The 25,630-nt window shown below is 44.7% G+C and overlaps 1 protein-coding gene across 1 annotated transcript in view; it reads left to right on the top strand.

The window, feature by feature from the left end:
- adgra3 (adhesion G protein-coupled receptor A3) overlaps nt 1–25,630 on the top strand; it is a 79,009-nt gene that overhangs the window by 37,201 nt on the left and 16,178 nt on the right. The window contains exons 4-11 of the mRNA XM_083789121.1: nt 12,565–12,636; nt 12,847–12,921; nt 13,721–13,881; nt 15,796–16,009; nt 17,629–17,793; nt 18,456–18,645; nt 20,168–20,317; nt 24,976–25,134. Coding sequence (XP_083645247.1) covers nt 12,565–12,636; nt 12,847–12,921; nt 13,721–13,881; nt 15,796–16,009; nt 17,629–17,793; nt 18,456–18,645; nt 20,168–20,317; nt 24,976–25,134 — 1,186 coding nt within the window. The remainder of the gene's footprint in view (nt 1–12,564; nt 12,637–12,846; nt 12,922–13,720; nt 13,882–15,795; nt 16,010–17,628; nt 17,794–18,455; nt 18,646–20,167; nt 20,318–24,975; nt 25,135–25,630) is intronic.

Genomic DNA, 25,630 nt, shown 5'->3' with positions numbered 1-25,630 from the left:
GTGTGTGACTGTGTGTGTTTGTGTGTGTGTGTCTCAAACCCTAAGCTTAATTTGTGCCTTCTTTCTGTGTGTAATGTGCGTGCCTGTGTGCGTCTGGACACAGTGTGATTTGGAATGATCCGATACGAGGCCCGGTGACTGCCAACACAAACTCTGAGTTTGGCTGCTGGTGTTGTGGAGACAGGAAGTCTTGCGCGTCTTGGCTCAGACATGGCTTTAATTCCCCTCCTCCTCCTCCTCCTCTCTCTCTCTCTACATATTCATGCCCATTTCTCCATGGATTCATTTCATACCAATCTGTATGTTATTTCAAATAAGTCTCCCGGCCAACGCAACGCACGCTTGCAGTGACTTGGTTGGCGTTGTTGCGTCGCGGGCCCCTCTATCGCAGCGTGATTAATTTCCAGACGCACTCCTCGCTCGTCCGTTAACCCATTTTGGCCCGGGAACCCCCTTTGGGCTTTAGCTATTGAAAAATAGCAGATCTACAAGCTCATAGCGCGCCACCGAGTGGCGCGCTACGAGCTTGTAGGTCTGCTATTTTTTTAAGAATCGTGAAAAGTGACATGAAAGTGCGTTTGAGAACGACTGACATAGCTTTTCATTAAAACAGTCAGGATTTAGAAGACATTTGCAGAATCGTTCCCAGGTCAGAATCCGTTAAGCCGTGGAGGTATTTTCCACGGGTAGAAAAGAGAAGGCAGGGAGGAGGAGGAGGAGAGGATAAGCGAGGGAGCAGATGAGGTAAAGTCTGCCGTGAAGTGAACCCTCATCATGGTCGAGGTTTTAAAACCCATGTAGACTTTAGGTTGAGGACGGTTCTACGAATGCCTTCTAAATCCTGACAGTTTTCTGACAATCTATCTCTAATTGAGCTATAGGTACCCCCTGGAAGTCCCTCAAGTACCCCTAGGGGTCCCAGACCCCACTTTGAGGAACCACTGCCCGTGATATACATTACTGATTTCAGCTGTCCCCGTGAGGATTTTTGAGCTTGTAGATCAGCTTTTTTCCTACAGCAGTAATATGCAATGTGGCCCTCTGGAGTGAGTGTGGGACTATAGTGGCCCTCTGGAGTGAGTGTGGAACTATAGTGGCCCTCTGGAGTGAGTGTGGGACTATAGTGGCCATCTGAGTGAGTGTGGAACTATAGTGGCCCTCTGAGTGAGTGTGGAACTATAGTGGCCCTCTGGAGTGAGTGTGGAACTATAGTGGCCCTCTGGAGTGAGTGTGGAACTATAGTGGCCCTCTGGAGTGAGTGTGGAACTATAGTGGCCCTCTGGGAGTGAGTGTGGAACTATAGTGCCCTCTGGAGTGATTGTGGGACTATAGTGGCCCTCTGGAGTGAGTGTGGAACTATAGTGGCCCTCTGGAGTGAGTGTGGGACTATAGTGGCCCTCTGGAGTGAGTGTGGGACTATAGTGGCCCTCTGGAGTGAGTGTGGAACTATAGTGCCCTGTGGAGTGAGTGTGGAAATATAGTGGCCCTCTGAGTGAGTGTGGAATATAGTGGCCCTCTGGAGTGAGTGTGGAACTATAGTGGCCCTCTGGAGTGAGTGTGGAAACTATAGTGGCCCTCTGGAGTGAGTGTGGAACTATAGTGGCCCTCTGGAGTGAGTGTGGAACTATAGTGGCCCTCTGGAGTGAGTGTGGAACTATAGTGGCCCTCTGGAGTGAGTGTGGAACTATAGTGGCCCTCTGGAGTGAGTGTGGAACTATAAGTGGCCCTCTGGAGTGAGTGTGGAACTATAGTGGCCCTCTGGAGTGAGTGTGGAACTATAGTGGCCTCTGGAGTGAGTGTGGAACTATAGTGGCCCTCTGGAGTGAGTGTGGAACTATAGTGGCTCTCTGGAGTGAGTGTGGAACTATAGTGGCTCTCTGGAGTGAGTGTGGAACTATAGTGGCTCTCTGGAGTGAGTGTGGAACTATAGTGGCTCTCTGGAGTGAGTGTGGAACTATAGTGGCCCTCTCCATCGTCAAAGTTGCCCACCCCTGGTATAAGACGTGATCTTTAAAATGCTTTCATGTCACGGATGAATCCCCAAATGGAATTTGGTCCCCCATTTCAAATGGACACTGATATTCTAAAGGCACAGTTCACAGTCTCAACTATCATGTCCCGTGTTTGACCTGAGATCAGATTCTAAAAATGTCTTCTACATCCTGACAGTTTTCTGAAAAAGCTATGTTTCTATGTCAGTCATTCTTCGATTTTTCAAAATAGCAGACCCACAAGCTCGTGGCGCACTACGAGCATGGGGGTCTGTGCTGCTGTAAAGCCACTGGTATGCTTATCAACACATCCAATGTTAGCCTGAATGTATGAACTAAATACTAAAACATACTCTCTGCCTCTGAGGCAGGTCAAACTCAACCCCTATGTGGAGCTAAATTGAGCCTTAGTAACCCCTCTGCTCTTGCGCTGGGGCCCCTCCTGACACAAGGCTAAACATCCCATCCCGGTGCCTGGTGGTCCCCGTCCCAGTTGTCTGGGGTTCATTATTATTTGGGGGCTGCATGGTGAGGGGGGGGGGGGGGGGGGGGGTGGGGATATATATATATAGCAGGATATACTACCGGGCTATAGCGTCAGAGAGAGGTCAAGTCTGTGCACCTTTTGACCTCCCGGGGTCCCATGACCTCTTCACACTCGCATGAATAACTGCAGTGGTGTGTGTGTGTGTGTGTGTGTGTGTGTGTGTGTGTGTGTGTGTGTGTGTGTGTGTGTGTGTGTGTGTGTGTGTGCTCACTAATGCATGCACGTACATGCACACGTTTTCTCTTACAGTCTGTCTGTCTGTCTGTCCGTCCGTCCGTCCGTCGCCTTCTCCCCCAATCTCTCTCTCTCTCTCTTTGGACTCTCTCTTCTCTCTGTCAAAACACTCACATACACACATCCCGTATGCATCCAACCGGGCCACAGCCCCTCCCCCTGTCAGTCACCCCCCCCCCCCCCCCCCCCAGCATTCCAGCAACAGCTGAACAGCCATTGGCCCCGAACGGACTGGACCGTCGGGAGGCATAATCACGTCGTTGCCCGGGGCTATTTTTTGCATTCTGCATTCTCCATATCTTTGTTGTTGTCGGGCAGAGAGAGAGAGACCTTGTTGTAACTCCATCTTTTAGTCTTTTTATGGTGTTTGTTTTCGTAAGTGACCGACCTATTTTACACCCTGTCGCGCAACGCCACGCACCCCTGTCACGCGGAACACCTGCGTGAAAAGAGGAAGTTATCGGGACAATTATGGGCACTGTTTTTTGCCCGTAAACCTCACGTTTTAGCAGCATATACAGTTAATATACGGTAATATACAGGTGTGATTGTACAATTTACAGTTTACCGGAGTTTGTTGGAAAGTTTAACGGGAGTTTCCTGTAATATACACATCCGTATTCCATGCTTAGCGTACTAGTTAGTGTACAACACATCACACAATTAGTTATTTGAAAATGTGTGAAAGGTTTTTTGCTAATAATGACATGGCCAAAAATAGAGACGGCATCTTTTAGTTGAAGAAAGTGGTTACGTCTGTCCGTGGGTATTATACATTTTTAACCGATGAAAAGTATTTAAACCATTTTGGGGCGGAACCCCTTTTGGTGTTTTAAAGCATTATGTTGTACTTTAGCTGTTGAAAAATAGCAGATCTACAAGCTCATAGCGAGCTTGTAGGTCTGCTATTTTTGAAAAACCCGTGACAATGTGGCGCAAATCTTTGAATGTATGCTTCACAGAGCAAATTTCTAACTAAAATCTTTGGTCTAAATGGGTTTAAACGATCTTGTGGCTAAATAACTGCATTGGATACAATGGAACACAGGGTTCTGTTTTCCATTTAGCTTTTTAGCATTTTTAGACATACAAGGTTTCAGCCTGACGGTATCGTTCCTCACAACGAGAACTGTAAACTGTGCTGTGCAGCGTGCAACATGCCTGTGGCCTGACAGACAGACAGTGTTGAGATTACACTCTGGCATTAATGAGTGCTAGTTGACTGTGAAGAGAACCAGAGGAGGAATGGAGAACAGACCACCACTAATGGCTTCATAGCATTTTAAAGTAAAAGTCTGTGACCGATTTATTTATATTAATGTTTAGAAACGATGTTGCCTAGTACAGACTGATTCAGAAACGGGTCCCATGGTCGCAGGCAACATATTTCCTGTAGGCGGAGACGACATATCTGCAGTGTAAACAGTTGGCTCTTCTACTACATTGAATGGGAAAGTGACTGATGTTAGTCTGCTCAAACGTTACTCTTTTACCTGCTTTTTACTAACACTAACTTTACAAAGATGCCCAGAACATCAAGATGAACCTGTGTAGTTTATGGCTGCTCCAACAGTAGAGATGAACCTGTGTAGTTTATGGCTGCTCCAACAGTAGTAGAGATGAACCTGTGTAGTTTATGGCTGCTCCAACAGTAGATATGAACCTGTGTAGTTTATGGCTGCTCCAACAGTAGAGATGAACCTGTGTAGTTTATGGCTGCTCCAACAGTAGAGATGAACCTGTGTAGTTTATGGCTGCTCCAACAGTAGAGATGAACCTGTGTAGTTCATGGCTGCTCCAACAGTAGAGATGAACCTGTGTAGTTTATGGCTGCTCCAACAGTAGAGATGAACCTGTGTAGTTTATGGCTGCTCCAACAATAGTAGAGATGAACCTGTGTAGTTTATGGCTGCTCCAACAGTAGAGATGAACCTGTGTAGTTTATGGCTGCTCCAACAGTAGAGATGAACCTGTGTAGTTGATGGCTGCTCCAACAGTAGAGATGAACCTGTGTAGTTTATGGCTGCTCCAACAGTAGAGATGAACCTGTGTAGTTTATGGCTGCTCCAACAGTAGAGATGAACCTGTGTAGTTTATGGCTGCTCCAACAGTAGAGATGAACCTGTGTAGTTTATGGCTGCTCCGGCAGTAGAGATGAACCTGTGTAGTTTATGGCTGCTCCGACAGTAGAGATGAACCTGTGTAGTTTATGGCTGCTCCGACAGTAGAGATGAACCTGTGTAGTTTATGGCTGCTCCGACAGTAGAGATGAACCTGTGTAGTTTATGGCTGCTCCAACAGTAGAGATGAACCTGTGTAGTTTATGGCTGCTCCAACAGTAGAGATGAACCTGTGTAGTTTATGGCTGCTCCAACAGTAGAGATGAACCTGTGTAGTTTATGGCTGCTCCAACAGTAGAGATGAACCTGTGTAGTTTATGGCTGCTCCAACAGTAGAGATGAACCTGTGTAGTTTATGGCTGCGCCAACAGTAGAGATGAACCTGTGTAGTTTATGGCTGCTCCAACAGTAGAGATGAACCTGTGTAGTTTATGGCTGCTCCGACAGTAGAGATGAACCTGTGTAGTTTATGGCTGCTCCAACAGTAGAGATGAACCTGTGTAGTTTATGGCTGCTCCGACAGTAGAGATGAACCTGTGTAGTTTATGGCTGCTCCGACAGTAGAGATGAACCTGTGTAGTTTATGGCTGCTCCAACAGTAGAGATGAACCTGTGTAGTTTATGGCTGCTCCGACAGTAGAGATGAACCTGTGTAGTTTATGGCTGCTCCGACAGTAGAGATGAACCTGTGTAGTTTATGGCTGCTCCAACAGTAGAGATGAACCTGTGTAGTTTATGGCTGCTCCAACAGTAGAGATGAACCTGTGTAGTTTATGGCTGCTCCAACAGTAGAGATGAACCTGTGTAGTTTATGGCTGCTCCAACAGTAGAGATGAACCTGTGTAGTTTATGGCTGCTCCAACAGTAGAGATGAACCTGTGTAGTTTATGGCTGCTCCAACAGTAGAGATGAACCTGTGTAGTTTATGGCTGCTCCAACAGTAGAGATGAACCTGTGTAGTGTATGGCTGCTCCAACAGTAGAGATGAACCTGTGTAGTTTATGGCTGCTCCAACAGTAGAGATGAACCTGTGTAGTTTATGGCTGCTCCAACAGTAGAGATGAACCTGTGTAGTGTATGGCTGCTCCAACAGTAGAGATGAACCTGTGTAGTTTATGGCTGCTCCGACAGTAGAGATGAACCTGTGTAGTTTATGGCTGCTCCAACAGTAGAGATGAACCTGTGTAGTTTATGGCTGCTCCAACAGTAGAGATGAACCTGTGTAGTGTATGGCTGCTCCAACAGTAGAGATGAACCTGTGTAGTTTATGGCTGCTCCAACAGTAGAGATGAACCTGTGTAGTTTATGGCTGCTCCAACAGTAGAGATGAACCTGTGTAGTGTATGGCTGCTCCAACAGTAGAGATGAACCTGTGTAGTTTATGGCTGCTCCAACAGTAGAGATGAACCTGTGTAGTTTATGGCTGCTCCAACAGTAGAGATGAACCTGTGTAGTTTATGGCTGCTCCGACAGTAGAGATGAACCTGTGTAGTTTATGGCTGCTCCAACAGTAGAGATGAACCTGTGTAGTTTATGGCTGCTCCAACAGTAGTGGCAACATTCAACTTTGGAGAGAAACGGAATGTCAAAAAAAAAAAACACTGCAGTGGCTGAGACCAGAGCCATAGAGTAATGGTTGAGACGAAGCATTGAAAGGTCCTGAAAGACAAGTCTTACCCAATACCCAATCTTTCTGTTGTATGAAGTATGAACACAAGGCTGCTGTACTTTATACCTCATACTAAACATTTAAAGTATGATGTAGGAAGAGTCACTTTTCCATTCAATGTAGTAGAAGATTTTACTGTTTACACCAATTTACAATTACAATTTAGGCATTTAGCAGACGCTTTTAATCCAGAGCGACTTACATTAAGCAAGAACAAAAGCATGGCAATACATCACATACATAAAAAGTAGTTGTCATGAAACATGCCTAAGCTAAGATCGTAACAGTGGAATATCTATACGATGAAACTATACATATAAACTATACATACAATACTATAAATATATACTATGAAGTGCTATGACTACACGAAATGCAATTCTAGTGCTGTCTACGTAACATGCTATAAGTCTGTATAAAATGCTATTTAAGTCTACATAAAGTGCTATCACCGCAGATATGTCGACTCCGCCTACAGGAAATACGTTGCCTGGCTGCGACCATGAGACCCGTTTCTGAATCGTTTCTATAGGAGAACCATGTTAACCACATCCCAATAGAGGGTATGTGCACATGCTTAAAGTGAATGGCACATCGAGTGGCAAATCGAGTGGCAGAGCAACATGCAAAGTGAGTTTTAACATTGTTTAATGTTGTTTAATGCAAACAGATTTGCTTTTCTGTTTGGATGCATGGGGCTGTCGAGGCCAGAAAGTAGTTTTTTGGCGTTCTGCATAACTTCCGGGTTTAATGATGATGTCACGTGCATACCCTCTATTCCATGTCATAATAGGTGAACCGTAGGCCAACATAGCAGATCGCTGAAGTATTTACTTGTGGTTATTACAGTAAGATTGACTTTCTTTGTGAAAATATTTAAACTCTTTTAAATCCCAGTAATGTTGCAAGATGAAGGCTTATCCCTCCAGCTAACCCACAGCTTACACACACACACACACACACACACACACACACACACACACACACACACACACACACACACCGTTGCTGCCTGCCACTGTGTTATCCGTTCCTCCGACACGTAATGTGAGCACAATAATTTGGCAAGCCCATAAAAGACTTTTTTCTCTCTTCCATTCCAAGCGGAACTAATAAGCTCGTACTGTAAATTCCCCCAGCCGCCACCTTAAAGGACCAACAACAATAATTAACCCATTCTGGACGGGGGAACCTCTTTTTGGTGTTTTTAAAGCATTATGTTGTGATATAGCAGATCTACAAGCTCATAGCGAACTTGTAGGTCTGCTATTTTGGAAAAATCGTTAAAATGTGCCTCAAATCTTTGAAAATATATTCTTTCAGAGCGAACGTTTTTAACTCTCATCTTTGCTTCTGGGGAAGGTCCCTGGAACAACATATTTTCAGATGGGGGGGGGGGGGGCGGAGGCATATTAAATATAATTTTTGGGGTCCTTGACATGAAATATTGAGAACATGAGGTATTTCAGAAAGACATTTTTTTAATTTCGACGTCAGGCCTAAATGGGTTAAGCAAGTGCTCGGATGTTAGCGTATGCCTTATGGTTATTTTTGTGCCATTTCTTGCATACCTTCAGGCACTGCAGGATCCTGATGAGCCTTTGGGATTTGAACAGGGGTGAAAGTAGTTATAGATAACGATGTTTGCAAATGTCTGGCAACCGTCCATTCTCAACCCTTTTAGTTTTAAGTGTTGCCAACTGTCTTTCATACGTTTTTTGGAATTTTTCACACCATCCATCCATCTTTAACCGCTTATCCGTAGTCGGGTCGCGGGGGCAACAGCTCCACCAGAGTGCTCCAGACTTCCCTCTCCAGAGCAACATTAGTGACTTCCTCCTGGGAGATTCCGAGACGTTCCGAGGCCAGTGAGTCGATGTGTTTCCTCCAACTGCGCCTTGGTCTGCCCCGGGGGCTCCTCCCAGTGGGACGTGGTCCTTGGTCTGCCCCGGGGGTCTCCTCCCAGTGGGACGTGATCCTTGGTCTGCCCCGGGGTCTCCTCCCAGTGGGACGTGGTCCTTGGTCTGCCACGCGGTCTCCTCCCAGTGGGACGTGCGTCGAGGACTTCCCTAGGGAGACGCCCAAGAGGCATCCTAACCAGATTCCCGAACCACCTCAGCTGACTCCTTTTCAGGTGAAGGAGCAGCGGTTCTACGCCGAGTCTCTCTCGTGTGACTGAACTTCTCACCCTATCTCTAAGGGCGACGCCAGCAACCTGTCGAAGAAAACTCATTTTGGCCGCTTGTATTCGCGACCTTATTCTTTCGATCATGACCCACACTTCATGACCATATAGGCGAGAGTAGGAACGAAGATTGCTCGGTAGACGGAGAGCTTTGCCTTCTGGCTCAACTCTTTTCGTCACAACAATCTTTTTATTCACACCAACATTGTTTTAAGTGGCCTGTCTAAGTCAGCGATGTAGCTCTAGTAGAAAGTTTACAAATCTTAAATCTTGCAGCTTCCATTCAACGAGTTCTTCAATCTTTCACCCCCATGTAGTAATCTCTAAATGTTTGAACAGGAGATGTAATGAATTAGATTTATTTCCATGTTCATTCCTGGCCTGGTCTAGAAGTGTTGGACCTTTTCCCTCAAAAGGCCAGAGAAAACCTGTGTCTTACCAAATTCCCGACTGACTGACATTTGCCAGAGACACAGTGTGTCAGGTCCCGCTCCACGGAAGAAACAGACGTGTTTGACATTAATCACGGGAGATTAATCACCTCCCGGAGTGTTGCTCTCACTTTGATGTGCTGACCCCCACCCACCCCGACCCCCCCGAGGCAAAACATAGACATATATACGAAATCAAACCTAAGAAGTTGTAAATCTGAATTCTTTGGGCTTCTTGCCTCGACCTGTCCTCGTTGTTGAGGCCCTGGTTCTTTGGTGTTGAAAATCGTGTCTGGCTGTATGTTCAACAGGCAGCCTGAACATACATACATACACTATCTGGAATTTATGCCTTTTTTTCTTCTTCATGATGGAAAGGATCTGTATTCACCTTTTTTCTTACAGCCCATGGTGCATTGCGTTTGTGTGTGTGCATAAGTTCCTCTTTCGCTTTCTATGTTGCCAGTTTTGCAAGAGAAACAAGTGGCCCAGGTCTATGAAAACAAGCACAAATGAAATTAGCTGATTAGCTCACAGCGACACATTGTGAGGTTGTACGTTATTTTTAAAATACATTGAGAATAAATCGAAATACTTTGAATATTTTTAAAACATATAAAAAAAAAGGCACAAAATATGTTCAGATGGATGTCTGTGGACAATTACATATTAAACTGGGGTTCCTTGATGTGAAGAAATGTGGAAGCAACTATATACACAAGCCCAAAAAACATCAACCAGCAACTACAATAATGTATTTGCAAGTGACTTTACAGAAAGAAACAAGTCAAAGGTTGCTTATAATAAGCAGACATGGCAACACGGCCTGAAGGAAAACAAAGCACACAAACACACAAGGAGCCCCCAGTACCTTGTTGGGGGGAAAAAGGTGGATATTATAGGCCTTTCTCAAGGTTGTCAAAGTAGGAATTGGCCACTCGGATCACGGGTTTTCTAAATGCGGGGCTGCCAGCCAGCACTGGTAGGAGAAGGAGAGGTTGCTGCCATGGCGTGTTGTAGTAATGTCTACTGTGTAGGACTATAGGTGATGAAATGAGTAACTAATGTTCTTTCTTTTTTTCTCTTCTGTTTGTTTTACAGAGACTTGTCCAAAAACAAGATTGGCTCTCTCAGCATCGATGTCTTCAAGGGCCTGACGAATCTGGGAAGATTGTAAGTTATTCATATTATTAATGTTGTTGTTGTTGTTGTTGGCCCATGTAACTGCATTGTTAATGCTGCATGCTCTCCAGGACAATTCAATTAGAGTTGTTCTGATACTGGTACCGGTTACTCGGGCCGATACCACCCTCAAGTACTCGGTACTCGGTACTCGGAACCGGCCCCGTGACTCGAGTACCAGAACATCTCAATTGACACTATAGGCATATATATAGTGTATAGTATATATATATACACTATATATGCAACAAGGAGCAAGTCTGACCCAACACTGCAGCAAATCACCCAAAAACAGCCGATCTACAAACATACATGAGTGTAGATCGGAGAACCATCTGCATCTAAGAGGAAAAGGGGCTCAAAGAAGTTGTTACTCAACAAAAATAAAGTATTCGTACCGGTACTCGGTATCGGCGAGTACTAAAAATTAAGTACAAGAAGTACTTGGTCTGAAAAAAATGTTATCGGGACAACTCTAATTTGAAACGTACACTAGCTAGTGTTCAGATGTTAGCTTGTTGTCTTTTGGTTATTTTTCCAGGTTTCACTTTGTGTCATTTTCTGCATACCTAACCTGAGGCGCTTTGGAGTTTGAACAATAGTGAAAGTTAGATACTAAATTTTGTCAGTGTCTGACAACTATATTTCTTATTATACCTTGTGTGGAACCGTTGAAAACTGTCTCTCAAAAAATATATTTATATTCAGAAAGATGTATTCTCACCTGACACATTGTTTCTAATGGTCTGTCTAGTCATGTCAGTGTAGTGCACAAATCTTAACCCATTCTGTGGGGGAACCCCTTTTGGTGTTTTAACATTATGTTACGCTTTAGCTATTGAAAAAGAGCAGATCTACAAGCTCGTAGCTCGTAGCGCGGCACTCGGTGCCGCGCTACGAGCTTAGTAGATCTGCTATTTTTGATAAAACGTGAAAATGTGGTGCAAATCTTTGAATATATATATTCTTTCAGAGCGAATGTTTTTAACTATGTTTTAACTAATGTTAATAACATATTTTCAGATGGGGGTCGGCAGCCAAATACATATATGTCTGGGGGTCCTTGACATGAAATAGTTTGAGCACCACTGACATATAGAAACATGAGGGTTTTTCAGAAAACTGTCAGGATTTAGAAGAACATTTTGTAGAATCGTTCCCAGGTCTAAATGGATTAATGTGCAGCCTCCATTCAAGACGCTTTCCCCCACTGCTAGTTATCTCTAAATGTATAAAAGCATGAGTTATAATTTATAGAGACAGGGGACCTGTGTTTTTCCCCCCATTCGTTCGCTCCTCCTGGCGTCCGTCCCGTGGACATTTCTCCTCCACAAGGCCACAGAATCCTCCGTCTACCGAATTCCCCACTGACACTAACCAGAGACATCGTGTCATGTCCCAACCCCAGGATAAAAAACACACATGTTTGACGTGTTCGACACCAATCCGGGTAGATCAATCACCTCCCTGCGTGTTGCTCTCTCCCCTTTGATGTGCTCCCCCTCCCCCCCCCCCCTCCCCCGAGGCCAACATACATTAGACATCATCTGAAATCGTCCAGAGAAGTTGTAAATGTGCCCCACGTCGACGTCGAGGCCCTGCTTTGGTGTTGAAAATACTGTCTACAATAATTACAATTTACAATTTAGGCATTTAGCAGACGCTCTTAATCCAGAGCGATTTACAATAAGCAAGAACAAAAAAGCATATAAACTATACATACTATACATTATGTACTATGAAGTGCCATGACTACACAAAATACAATTCTAGTGCTGTCTACATAACATGCAATAAGTCTGTTTAAAATGCTATCTAAGTCTACATAAAGGGGGGTAGGGTAAGTGCTATGGGCCGTGATGGAGTCTGAAAACGTGAAGTTTCAGACTATGGTGGAAGATTGGGAGTGATGCTTCAGTTCTGACTGCAATGGGAAGTGCATTCCATAGTTTTGGAGCCAGAAGGGAGAAGAGTTTGGGACGTGTGGAGTGTTGTCCCGGCTGGCTGTATGTCGGCGACCTGATCGTATACTATCTCTGTCGTTCTTTTTTTACAGGATCATTTCTGATTTTCCATGATTATTCTTTTTTTTTTAAAGAAAAAAAACGCAGATGAGCGATGCGGCGTGTTTTGCGATTTGCTGTATGGTGGTGTTGAAATTATTATTAATCACAATGTTCTGTCCTTCTTCTGTTTGTTTGACAGAGACTTGTCCAAAAATGAAATTGGCTGCCTCAATGTGGATGTCTTCAAGGGCCTGACAAACCTGGGAAGATTGTAAGTTCTTTAAATAGTGTAAGGTGTTAACAGGAACTGCTGCCGTTTGAAATATAGAATGAACATTGACATATAGAGGAGTGTTTGCTTGCCCATATCATGCAGACGTGCTTCAAATAAGTTATTCCAGCATTAGCGATTTCCATTTTCTCTCTCTTTCTGTTTCTTTAAAAGGCAACCGCTTACATTAACTGTGTTCTCTCTCCCCAGGATTCTGTCGGGGAACAAGTTCTCCTCGTTGACTCAGGGCACCTTTGACAGCTTCTTGGTGACTCTGAAGACAATGTAAGTACGGTTAGGAATCAACATACTGTACATACTGTATCCAATGAGTAAAGCATAGAATCAACATACTGTACTTAGTGATCCAATGAGTAAAGCATAGAATCAACACACTTAGTGATCCAATGAGTAAAGCATAGCCTCACGAGGCCTGAATGAATCTATGCTCTGCAAACAGTCAGTGTGAGGCACGTGACTTTGAACAAACATCGTTAAAGTGATAGAAGTGATCAGATATGACACAGATTTAACCTCAAGTTTAACCGACTAAGAGGATGTCTTTGTTAATTGTAATACTAACTAGAAAAAGTGTACAGGTCTCCACCAGGGCAGGTCAGGTTGTGGCCTCCTGGTGGCGCTATAATAGGCCAATGTGAAAACTGTTCCATTTTCTTCTTACGCCTTGGATGGTAATTGGATGATTTGAGGCATTTTGTTCCAAAAAACGTGTTTTGGCGCTATAACAGGCCAATGTGGAAAAGGGTGGGATATATTCCTCAGCCTAGCAGGAAAGTCTGTGAAAGATTTCACGTAAATTGCACGCTGCGTTCATGATTTTGCTGAAAATAGATCTGCTATTTTCAGCATGCAACCAAGTGTAAAATGACTTATACTGGATCTCTTGTCCACTATAGTCCCTTCCTAACATTTTAGTCTAGTTTTTATTAGTTGACGAAAATCGTCAGTATATTTAGTCTTACTTTTAGTCCTCATAGGTTAGTTTTCATTTCCTTTCCATTTAGTGTTTCGTCAGACGAAATCAACACTGCTTTCATACTGATATTAACCATTCCCTCCACAGAGAGTTTGACACCGGCTACCTGCTGTGTGACTGCAACCTGCAGTGGGTTCTGCGCTGGATCAAAGACCGGAACATAGGCGTGAAGGACACCAAATGCTCCTTCCCTCGTGCCCTGCAAGGCAAGCTCGTTACCTCAATCAACCCTGAGCTGCTCACCTGCGGTAAGGACGAACACACAGAGGCACATTTACACGTACATAACCCATTTTGGTGTTAGCATTATGCTATGCTTTAGCTATTGAAAAATAGCAGATCTACAAGCTCGTAGCGCGCCACCGAGTGGCGCGCTACGAGCTTGTAGGTCTGCTATTTCTGAAAAATCGAAGAACGACTGACATAGAAACATAGCTTTTTCAGAAAACTGTCAGGATGTAGAAGGCATTTTATTAGAATCTGATCTCAGGTCAGAATGGGATAAAGGGATACATATCCATGCAACGTTGTCCCACATGCCAGTGACGTTTTTGAGTACAATCTATCTAAGTATTAACGGAAATTCTTTCTTATCTGTTTTTGAAGGGCTAAAATAAAGTAATACTCTGTATATATATCAGTTTTGTCAGAACGGCTGTTTGTCCCTTGGTGGTGTTTGGGGTTCTTGTGCAACGAGACAGGAGATAAGAGTCCAGGCCAGCGCTGCCTTTGTTTGCACTCGCTCACGTCTTATCAGTTCTAGGCATTCGTCACAGAGGCGGGTTATGAAATAACACTGCATAAGCCTAGCAAAGGGCCACTAGTCGCATGACAACACAATTCAGGGCACCATCTCTCTCTCTCTCTCCGTCAAAATAAACCATGGAAGGAGTTTCTTAGATAAATGTGAGAAATGGACCGTATAATCACATTTTGTTGTTGTGTCACACTAAGTTAAGTATTTTACTTCAAGAAGTCTGTGTTGCTGTGACCGTCGCCATCGCCTGAAATATCCACCCCAAGCTTGCCTCCTGTATTAGGCCTGTTGTAGCTAAAATGATTAATTATTTAATTTGGTTATGATGACTGTTGGCTTTTTAACAGTGCATTGTTGCAATGCAATTTATAGATTGGGTACCAGCTCAGTGTCATTGTGGTTAGAGTGTCCGCCCTGAGACTGGGAGGTCTGGGGTTCGATCCCCCCTGGCCCGGGTCATACCAAAGACTGTAAAAATGGGACCCAGTGCCTCCCTGCTTGACACTCAGCATCAAGGGTTGGATTGGGGGTAAGCGTCATGTCCAGGGGGTGTACTTGTACATCAAGCTGCCTCACGCTACAGAAACAGGAGATAGGCTCCTGCCCTGCTATGGGCCTCACGGCTACAGAAACAGGAGATAGGCTCCTGCCCTATGGGCCTCATGGCTACAGAAACAGGAGATAGGCTCCTGCCCCTATGGGCCTCATGGCTACAGAAACAGGAGATAGGCTCCTGCCTCTATGGGGCCTCATGGCTACAGAAACAGGAGATAGGCTCCTGGCCCTACGGGCCTCATGGCTACAGAAACAGGAGATAGGCTCCTGCCCCTATGGGCCTCATGGCTACAGAAACAGGAGATAGGCTCCTGCCCTATGGGCCTCATGGCTACAGAAACAGGAGATAGGCTCCTGCCCCTATGGGCCTCATGGCTACAGAAACAGGAGATAGGCTCCTGCCCCTACGGGCCTCATGGCTACAGAAACAGGAGATAGGCTCCTGCCCCTATGGGGCCTCATGGCTACAGAAACAGGAGATAGGCTCCTGCCCCTATGGGCCTCATGGCTACAGAAACAGGAGATAGGCTCCTGCCCCTATGGGGCCTCATGGCTACAGAAACAGGAGATAGGCTCCTGCCCTATGGGCCTCATGGCTACAGAAACAGGAGATAGGCTCCTGCCCCTATGGGCCTCATGGCTACAGAAACAGGAGATAGGCTCCTGCCCCTATGGGCCTCATGGCTACAGAAACAGGAGATAGGCTCCTGCCCCTATGGGCCTCATGGCTACAGAAACAGGAGATAGGCTCCTGCCCCTATGGGGCCTCATGGCTCGGCAAGGCTACTTACTCACTTATGTCCTGTCTCCCCCATGTCTGTCCCTCATCTGTCTCTGTCTCGTCCCCCAGACGCGCCACTAGAGCTCCCATCCTTCCAGCTGACTCCGTCCCAACGCCAGGTGGTCTTCCAGGGGGACAGTCTCCCGTTCCAGTGCCAGGCCTCCTTCGTGGCCGAGGACATGCAGGTTCTGTGGTACCAGGACGGACGCATGGTGGAGCCCGACGCCGCGCAGGGCATCTTCATCGAGAAGAGCATGGTGCAGAACTGCTCCCTCATCGCCAGGTATGGTGCTGCTGTAGCCTACTACACACATTCACTGACTGGTGGTAGTTTTTATTTTATTTATTTATTTATGTGTGTTTTGTAACAACTTGAACGATCCCGCGATTCCACCCCCAAATACCCGATCTACAAGATCACGACATTGCTAGCTTGTAGATAATCTATTATTTTCAATGAAGAAATGTGTAGAGTCAAGTGACTTGGGTCCAGTTTACTAAGTATAGAGAGTTTAACCCATTCTGTACGGGAACCCCTTTTCTGTTATACTTTATACTTTGGTCGGCGGACAACTACATATATTTCTGGGGGTCCTTGACATGAAAATGTTTGAGAATGACTGACATAGAAACATGGGGGTTTTTCAGAAAACTGTCAGCATTTAGAAGACATTTGTAGAATCGTCCTCAAGTCTAAATAGGTTAAGTGGCTAATTTGAGCTGATGCTTCAGTGTTCAGTCATTGTGTCCTCCAGTATGGACTCCATACACAGAATGAGATGTTCATCTCTCGTGGCTGTGCAGAAGGCCTCGCTGTGCAGCGGGCCTCGCTGTGCAGCGGGCCTCGCTGTGCAGCGGGCCTCGCTGTGCAGCGGGCCTCGCTGTGCAGCGGGCCCCGCTGTGCAGCGGGCCTCGCTGTGCAGCGGGCCTCGCCGTGCAGCAGGCCTCCAGGCCTTGCGGTGGAGTGTCACGCGGTTCATTTGCATTGCCTCATTGTGTTGCCCAGATATCTATACGTCCATTCATGCTAAGTGGGATCATGGGACTACTAAATGATGAAGTCGTGATTTGAATGGTCTTGGTTCATTGCCACACATGCCTGATTCAGACGCATGATCCACCCACGTTGAAACTTATTTCATTGGTGTGCAAATATTGAGTGTAAAGATCGGTTTCTCTACATCATACTATAATTAACCAAATGTGTGTGTGTCTGTGTGTGTGTGTGTGTGTGTGTGTGTGTGTGTGTGTGTGTCTGTCAGAAACAGTGCCGTAACTCCTTACTGCCTGCACCAATCGCTCCCATTTTTTTCACACAGGCATTGACCATATGCATATGGAGGGCGTAACGAAGCCCTTTTTTCGATTTGACACATTAATAATTATTAATTTATTTATTAGTCAATTACAAATGCACCCGGGCGCAGTACCCTTCACGGCCACAAGGGAGGGGGGCAAATATCTCACAACGAGTAAGGACTAGTAGGGTAAATTGCTGATCACCTATCGGAGTGAATACGGGCCGATCTCTGATCTCTGATCGGTGAACAATTATCGGAGCATCTCTACTTTCCAGTGTTCTGATAGACATTGATAGACATTGTCTGATAGACATTGATAGACATTGTCTGATAGACATTGATAGACATTGTCTGATAGACATTGATAGACATTGTCTGATAGACATTGATAGACATTGTCTGATAGACATTGATAGACATTGTCTGATAGACATTGATAGACATTGATAGACATTGATAGACATTGTCTGATAGACATTGATAGACATTGTCTGATAGACATTGATAGACATTGATAGACATTGTCTGATAGACATTGATAGACATTGATAGACATTGTCTGATAGACATTGATAGACATTGATAGACCTTTTGTTTCCAGTGCCCTGACCATCTCCAACATCCAGCCCGGCTCCACGGGGAACTGGGAGTGTCGGGTCTGGACCAGCAGAGGGAACACCACCAGGACCGTCCACATCGTGGTTCTGGAGAGTTCTGCCAAGTACTGCGCTCCGGAACGCGTCTCCAACAACAAGGGGGAGTTCAGGTCAGCCAACGGAAACAGAGGAAGAGAAGAGACACGCTGAGACGTGCTCAGAATCTCTGATGTGTGTGTGTGTGTGTGTGTGTGTGCATTTTAATATTTACATGTACAGGTATAGTGTTTGAAGGAACTTATTTAGCTCAAGTTGTAAGCACAGTTGCACCCCCTTGTGGTCAAAAGGCAAACCCAGTGTCATAACTCTCAAACTTTTACTGGACACATAAAGTTGCATTTCGGTCCAGTTCTAGGGTATTCTTATATCCGGGGACCACCAGTGGTCCTTGAGCGGGTTCCAGGTGGTCCCCAGGTAAACCTAAATGAGGGAGAGTTGGTAACCAAATGGACCCTTATATAGACTCTTGAGAGAGTACAAGTATTGTTAAACTTGTGCAATACTTAGTTTACAAGAAGTCTACACTAATTAGAAAAAAGACCTACAAGCTCATAGCGCGCCACCGAGTGGCGCGCTACGAGCTTGTAGGTCTGCTATTGTTTTTAAATCAATGAACGACTGACATAGAAACATAGTTTTTTCAGAAAACTGTCAGGATGTAGAAGACATTTTTAGAATCTGATCTAAGGGTCAAATTGAGTAAAAAAATACATAAACGGTCTAAATAATTCCACCACATCCTCCGTGTTCCCTTCCCTCCCCTTCCCTCCAGATGGACTCGCACCCTGGCAGGGATCACGGCCTACCTGCCCTGCAACCGGCTGTCGGGCAGCGCGGGCATCTCGGGGGAGGAGCAGCGGGCGTGGCGGCGTTGTGACCGCCGGGGCGTGTGGGCCGAGGAGGACTACTCACGATGCCAGTACCAGAAAGATGTCACCAGGTTTCTCTACGTCATCAACCAGGTCTGTGTTTAGACTGGGATGATGATTGGCTGGTTTGGTTTGGCTATAGTTAGCAGGTCATTTAGCAGTGGTGGAAAGTAACTAAGTACTTTTACTTAAGTACTGTACTTAACCCCTTTTGACCTGAGATCAGATTTAAAAAATGTCTTCTCGATTAAAAAAAAATAGCAGACCTACAAGCTCATAGCGCGCCACTTGATGGCGCGCTATGAGCTTGTAGATCTGCTATTTTTCAATGGCTAAAGCATAACATAATGCTACCACCAAAAGGGGTTCCCGCCCAGAATGGGTTTGAGGTATTTGTACTTTACTTGAGTATTTCCAATTTCCAGTACTTTTACTTCTACTCCACTACATCTCAGTGTCACAATTTGTACTTTTACTCCACTACAATTATTTGAAAACTTTAGTTACTTTGGCGATTTTAATTTTGATTCGAAAACATACATTAATAATGCATAATATTAGAAATATAATTTACACTATATTATTCCCTTTTACTTCTCTGCTTGGCCTGATCAGTATACATACACACAAGTACTTTTTAACACGAGGAGTGACTTGACATGCGTACTGCCTAGTAATTAATTTCCAATGAGAAGAGAGCAGGCATCTAGGGAGTTACATGCTTTGTGAGAGAGAGGTGTAGCGACAATTGGGCTCAACCATGTGAAACTCTCATTTTCGCTCATCTCAATAGTGTGTGCTACCGTACGTGACATGTGCAAAATCACGTATGTTGACATACGGAGCGTAGTGCGACATCCGCAGATGATCCAACGAAGATCATACAAAGACGTGTCACTCTCTTCATGAAAAGAACTATTTTGTGTGCAGTCTAACAATATGTTAGTTTAATTGGGCTGGAACCCATTTTGGTGTTTTATACATTATGTTATACTTTAGCTATTGAAAAATAGCAGATCTACAAGCTCGTAGTGCGGCACTCTGTGCCGCACTACGAGCTTGTAGGTCTGCTATTTTTGAAAAATCGTGAAAATGTGGTGCAAATCTTTTAATATATATTCTTTCAGAGTGAATGTTTTTAACTCAAATCTTTGCTTATGGGGAGGGGCTCCCTGGAACAACATATTTTCAGAAAGGGGTTGGCGGCCAATTAAATATGATTTTTGTGGTCCTTGACATGAAATATTGAGAACCACTGACATAGAAACATGAGGTATTTCAGAAAACTGTCAGGATTTAGAAGATCTTTTTTTCTAATTTCGACGTCGGGTCTAAATGGGTTAAAACTATTGTGTGCGGGCCAGAGTATGTTAGTTAGAACTATTGTGTGTGGGCCAGAGTATGTTAGTTAAAACTATTGTGTGCGGGCCAGAGTATGTTAGTTAGATCTATTGTGTGCGGGCCAGAGTATGTTAGTTAGAACTATTGTGTGCGGGCCAGAGAATGTTAGTTCATTATTTCTAAACCTCCATCTCTCCTCTCTGTGTCCACCAGATACCGTTGAATGTTAGTTCATTATTTCTAAACCTCTCTCTCTCCTCTCTGTGTCCACCAGATACCGTTGAATGTGACCAACGTGGTGACCAGGGCCCGTCGACTGCTCGTCTGTACGGACAACGCTGCCAACTTCTCTGACAAGATGGACATCATCTTTGTCGCCGAAATGATCGAGAAGTTCAGCAAGTTTTCGGAGAAGTTCAAGGACGTAAGTAAAGTATACTGGCTGTCCTCGATGACGTCCTAGAGCCTGCTGTGTTGTTATACTGGTTTAAGTATACTGGCTGTCCCCGATGACGTCCTAGAGCCTGCTGTGTTGTTATACTGGTTTAAGTATACTGGCTGTCCTCGATGACGTCCTAGAGCCTGCTGTGTTGTTATACTGGTTTAAGTATACTGGCTGTCCTCGATGACGCCCTAGAGCCTGCTGTGTTGTTATACTGGTTTAAGTATACTGGCTGTCCTCGATGACGTCCCAGAGCCTGCTGTGTTGTTATACTGCTTTAAGTATACTGGCTGTCCTCGATGACGTCCTAGAGCCTGCTGTGTTGTTATACTGGTTTAAGTATACTGGCTGTCCTCGATGACGTCCTAGAGCCTGCTGTGTTGTTCCCACTTTGACAATATATCATTTAACCCTAGAGCTGGGGTTCTCAACGTTTTTTGGCCGGGGACCCCCGGAAATACTTTGGCAAAGTCTCGGGACCCCGCCTCCTCCCGACCCCCAATATAAATTGACTGCTACAATAACCTTAATAATAAGAGACAATACACCATAAATGAATACTGAAAGCAGATATAATCATTAGTGAAGGTGTATGCATGTACTATGTGTACTATGTAAACTCTTCATTTCCATTTTCCAGCCATTCAGTTGCAAAAGAAAAAATCTTAAAAAAAATCTTTACATTTTTTTGAAAATAATTTGGGGACCCCCCCCAAAGTAAATTGGCGACCCCCCCCGAGGGGTCGCGACCCACGGGTTGAGAACCCCTGCCCTAGAACACTAACCCCGGGTCACTTCTCGCCCTCAGGCGTCCTACTGGTATATATTTTATAAGAAGTTTATGGAATATTATTACATAGGGTAAATAAAATATACCCGGGTTTAGTGATGGTGTGACAAAGACAGGGTTTAGTATTCTAGGGTTAACCCATTTTGGGGCAGGGAACCCCTTTTGGTGTTAGCATTATGTTATGCTTTAGCTATTGAAAAATAGCAGATCTACAAGCTCATAGCGCGCCACTCGGTGGCGCGCTATGAGCTTGTAGATCTGCTATTTTTGAAAAATCGAAGAACGACTGACATAGAAACATAGCTTTATCAGAAAACTGTCAGGATGTAGAAGACATTTTTAGAATCTGATCTCAGGTCAGAATGGGTTAAGATAGGCTGATATCACACCTTGTCCTCTAAGCATGCATAGAGCGTGATCATCAAACAATGAAACACCGTCCACTGTATTCTCATTATAATCAGTGCCCTAACAAGCTACAAGGCTCGTTGACTGATGTCTTGTCACTATTGTTTCTTTTTTTACACGCAGCCCAGCAAGTCCCATCTAGCCCTGTTAATATGATAACCCCAAAGGATAGTGTAATTAATATAATAACCCCAAAGGATAGTGTAATTAATATAATAACCCCAAAGGATAGTGTAATTAATATAATAACCCCAAAGGATAGTGTAATTAATATAATAACCCCAAAGGATAGTGTAATTAATATAATAACCCCAAAGGATAGTGTAATTAATATAATAACCCCAAAGGATAGTGTAATTAATATAATAACCCCAAAGGATAGTGTAATTAATATAATAACCCCAAAGGATAGTGTAATTAATATAATAACCCCAAAGGATAGTGTAATTAATATAATAACCCCAAAGCATAGTGTAATTAATATAATAACCCCAAAGGATAGTGTAATTAATATAATAACCCCAAAGGATAGTGTAATTAATATAATAACCCCAAAGCATAGTGTAATTAATATAATAACCCCAAAGGATAGTGTAATTAATTAAATAACCCCAAAGGATAGTGTAATGCTCCTGAAGAATTCTCCATACAAAGGAGGTGTTTATATGGGGAGAAATAGCATGCAATATTTATTGGCATATGGATGCTGTTGGGAGGTGTCGGAATGTAAATTAATCTAGTTATTTGCAAATTCAAATAACGATTTAATTAAAAATATCTTAATAATTATCAAGGCAGGGACTTTTGTTCAGAGAGAGCAGCTCCTGAGCCACTTTTAATTTACATATCACTATTAACCCATTTTGGACGGAGGTCGATTAAAAAAATGCTTCTAAATTTCTGAAAAACCCCATGTTTCTATGTCAGTGGTGCTCAACCTTTTTCATGTCAAGGACCCCCAGAATGATCTCTATTGGGCCACGGACCCCCATCTCAAAATATGTAGTTCCAGGGACCCCCCCCCCCCCCCCCCCAGAAGCAAATATTTTAGTTAAAAATGTTCGCTCTGAAATATATATTCAATGATTTGCGCCACATTTTAACGATTCTTCAAAAATAGCAGATCTACAAGCTCGTAGCGCGCCACTCAGTGGCGCGCTATGAGCTTGCAGATCTGCTATTTTTCAATAGCTAAAGCATAACATAATGTATGTAACACCAAAAGGGGTTCCCGCCCCCAAATGGGTTAAAAGCTACAGCCACAGAGAAAAGGAATATAATCTTCTGTCTTGCAGTGAAATGCAATGCTATGTACTATGGACGGCGCAACCAGCGGGTTCAAGGACAAAAAAGATTTAGTTCTCAAATAGGCCCCGTGCGGGAAGGAAAGAATGAGAAAGACGGTGTCTCGTCAGGATTCTCATTTCCTGCATAGTTGTACGTTCGAGACAAAGCAACCTTGTCCTCCTTGTAAATCCGCAGGGGGAAATCAACATGAGACTGGATAAGATAGGATCTGGAATGAGAGAGATTTTTTTTTTATGAAGCCGAGGGAGGGGGAATGTAAGATGGGGGTCAGATTCCCCCCCCCCCGCCCCGCTGCTGGACTCCTGTAGGAAGGCTTTCAGTGGCGCGCCGCGCCTGGCCCCAGACAGCGCTCACTGGGGACGGGTGAGAATGTGACACCAATGAGAGAGGAGTCCTGAGGCTCTCACTCAGCACTCAGCAGCTCTGTGACAACATCCTGTGAAGAGGATGGTGATAGATTTAACCACTTAAACCCTACGTACTTTGTTGACCAGCGTCCCACAGGGATATACCCTTAGTCCCCCCCCTCCCCCCATCTACACCAAATCTCGTCTTTGTACAAAGAAATAGGCCATCTAGAAGCTCACCGCACGCTACGTTGCAAAGCGTTGTGAGCTTGTAGTTTTTGCTACTTTTGCACTGTTATGATGCGCAGAATAAAGGGTATGTGCATGCATGAAGTGAATGGCAAATCGAGTGGCAAAGTGAGTGGCGAAGTGAGTTTAACGTTGTTTAACGTCGTTTAATGCAATCATACATTGGACTTTTCTGTGTGGATGCTGGGCTGTCAAAGAGGCCAGAAAGTAGTTTTTTGCCACTCAGTGGGCGTTACCGCATAACTTCCGGGTTTGATGATCATGTCACACGCATACCCTCTATAGAGCGTCGCAGTCCCTCCCCCTTTCAGAACGACGAGTGGCCCAGGAAATGATTCTCCATTCATTTTTTTCCATAGACATTTCAAAACGTATTTATTTAAAGACCTTTTAAGTGTCGTACGAAGCCAACTCTTGTCGTGACAAATCATGACAACACACACAATATTTTGGACCAAATAAATAATTACAAAAAATAAAACCAACAAAGAAAGGCCTGAAAAATGGTGTTTGTTATCATGATTTGTCACGACAAGAGTTGGCTTTGTCCACGGTGTAAACGTCTTTAAATAAATACTTTCTGAAAAGTCTATGAGGAAAATGAACGGGGATTTCTTTTCCGGGTCTCTCGAGGGGGCGGGACTGCGACGCTCTATTGGGACGCTAGGTTTCTATTTCTGCAGCATTTGTCTTATTTTTTAAATGTTATGTGCTGAAGGTTCAGTTGCAACTGATGAGTCAATGCTGGGGTTGTCAGAGTCAATACAGAGTTTTGAGGAGTCCATGTCAAATTGATTCCATGCATCTTTTCCCAATTCTGTTTTTTTTTTTAACATACGTTTATGTATAGAAAGGGTTTTAAAAATTCTCCACTGGAGTGATTTACGCTCCTGTGGAAAATTGGTGCTTCACCGGTTTAGGAGGCAGAGTGGCCGGCTTGAATGACTTAGTGTTAGTCTAGTTTTAGTCGACTAAATATCATAAGATTTTAGTCTACTAAATCTACATTTGATTTAGTCGACTAAAATGCATTATGGTGGGCCTTGATGCCGTCGTAATGACTGATTTTACACTTACTGAAAATAGCCGATCTACAAGCTCAAAACGCGTCGCGTTGTGAGATTGTAGATCTGCTATTTTCAGCATGTAACCAAGTGTAAAATGTCCCTTCCTAACATTTTAGTCTAGTTTTTATTTGTTGACGAAATTGTCAGTATATTTTAGTCTTAGTTTTAGTCATCGTAGCTTAGTTTTAATTTAGTTTCCATGTAGTTCTCGTCAGTGAAAAATGGTAGTCGACAAACATTTCATTTCGTCTTAGTTTTAGTCGACAAAAACAACAACAAAGTCAGGTTCTCCACTGTGACCTGCTACCTTGGTACTGTATGCATCTTCTGTTTTGTCTCCTGTTTTGTCTCCTCTCCTGCATGGTTCTGATGGTACGGTACTGACTGTATGCATCTTCTGTTTTGTCTCCTCTCCTGCATGGTCTCTCCTCCTGGTTTCCTGGTTCTCCTCCTGGTTTTGTCTCCTCCCAGCTGGGCGAGGTGATCGTCAGCATGGCCAGTAACCTGATGCTGGCGGACGAGAGGGTTCTGTGGATGGCCCAGCGCGAGGCCAAGGCCTGCACCCGCATCATCGCCTGCCTGCAGAAGGTGGCCGCCAACCGCCTGGTCACGGCGCAGACCTTCCCCCTGGTCAGTCCACCTCACAACACTCACACCTTCCCCCTGGTCACTCACACCTTCCCCCTGGTCACTCACACCTTCCCCCTGGTCACTCACACCTTCCCCCTGGTCACTCACACCTTCCCCCTGGTCACTCACACCTTCCCCCTGGTCATGGCGCAGACCTTCCCCCTGGTCACTCACACCTTCCCCCTGGTCACTCACACCTTCCCCCTGGTCACTCACACCTTCCCCCTGGTCACTCACACCTTCCCCCTGGTCACTCACACCTTCCCCCTGGTCATGGCGCAGACCTTCCCCCTGGTCAGTCCACCTCACAACACTCACACCTTCCCCCTGGTCACTCACACCTTCCCCCTGGTCACTCACACCTTCCCCCTGGTCACTCACACCTTCCCCCTGGTCACTCACACCTTCCCCCTGGTCACTCACACCTTCCCCCTGGTCACTCACACCTTCCCCCTGGTCATGGCGCAGACCTTCCCCCTGGTCAGTCCAGTTAACC

Source organism: Protomyctophum parallelum, assembly GCF_964188405.1.
Source record: "Protomyctophum parallelum genome assembly, chromosome: 18".
Lineage (NCBI taxonomy): Eukaryota > Metazoa > Chordata > Actinopteri > Myctophiformes > Myctophidae > Protomyctophum > Protomyctophum parallelum.
This window is presented reverse-complemented; position numbering and strand designations above follow the sequence as displayed.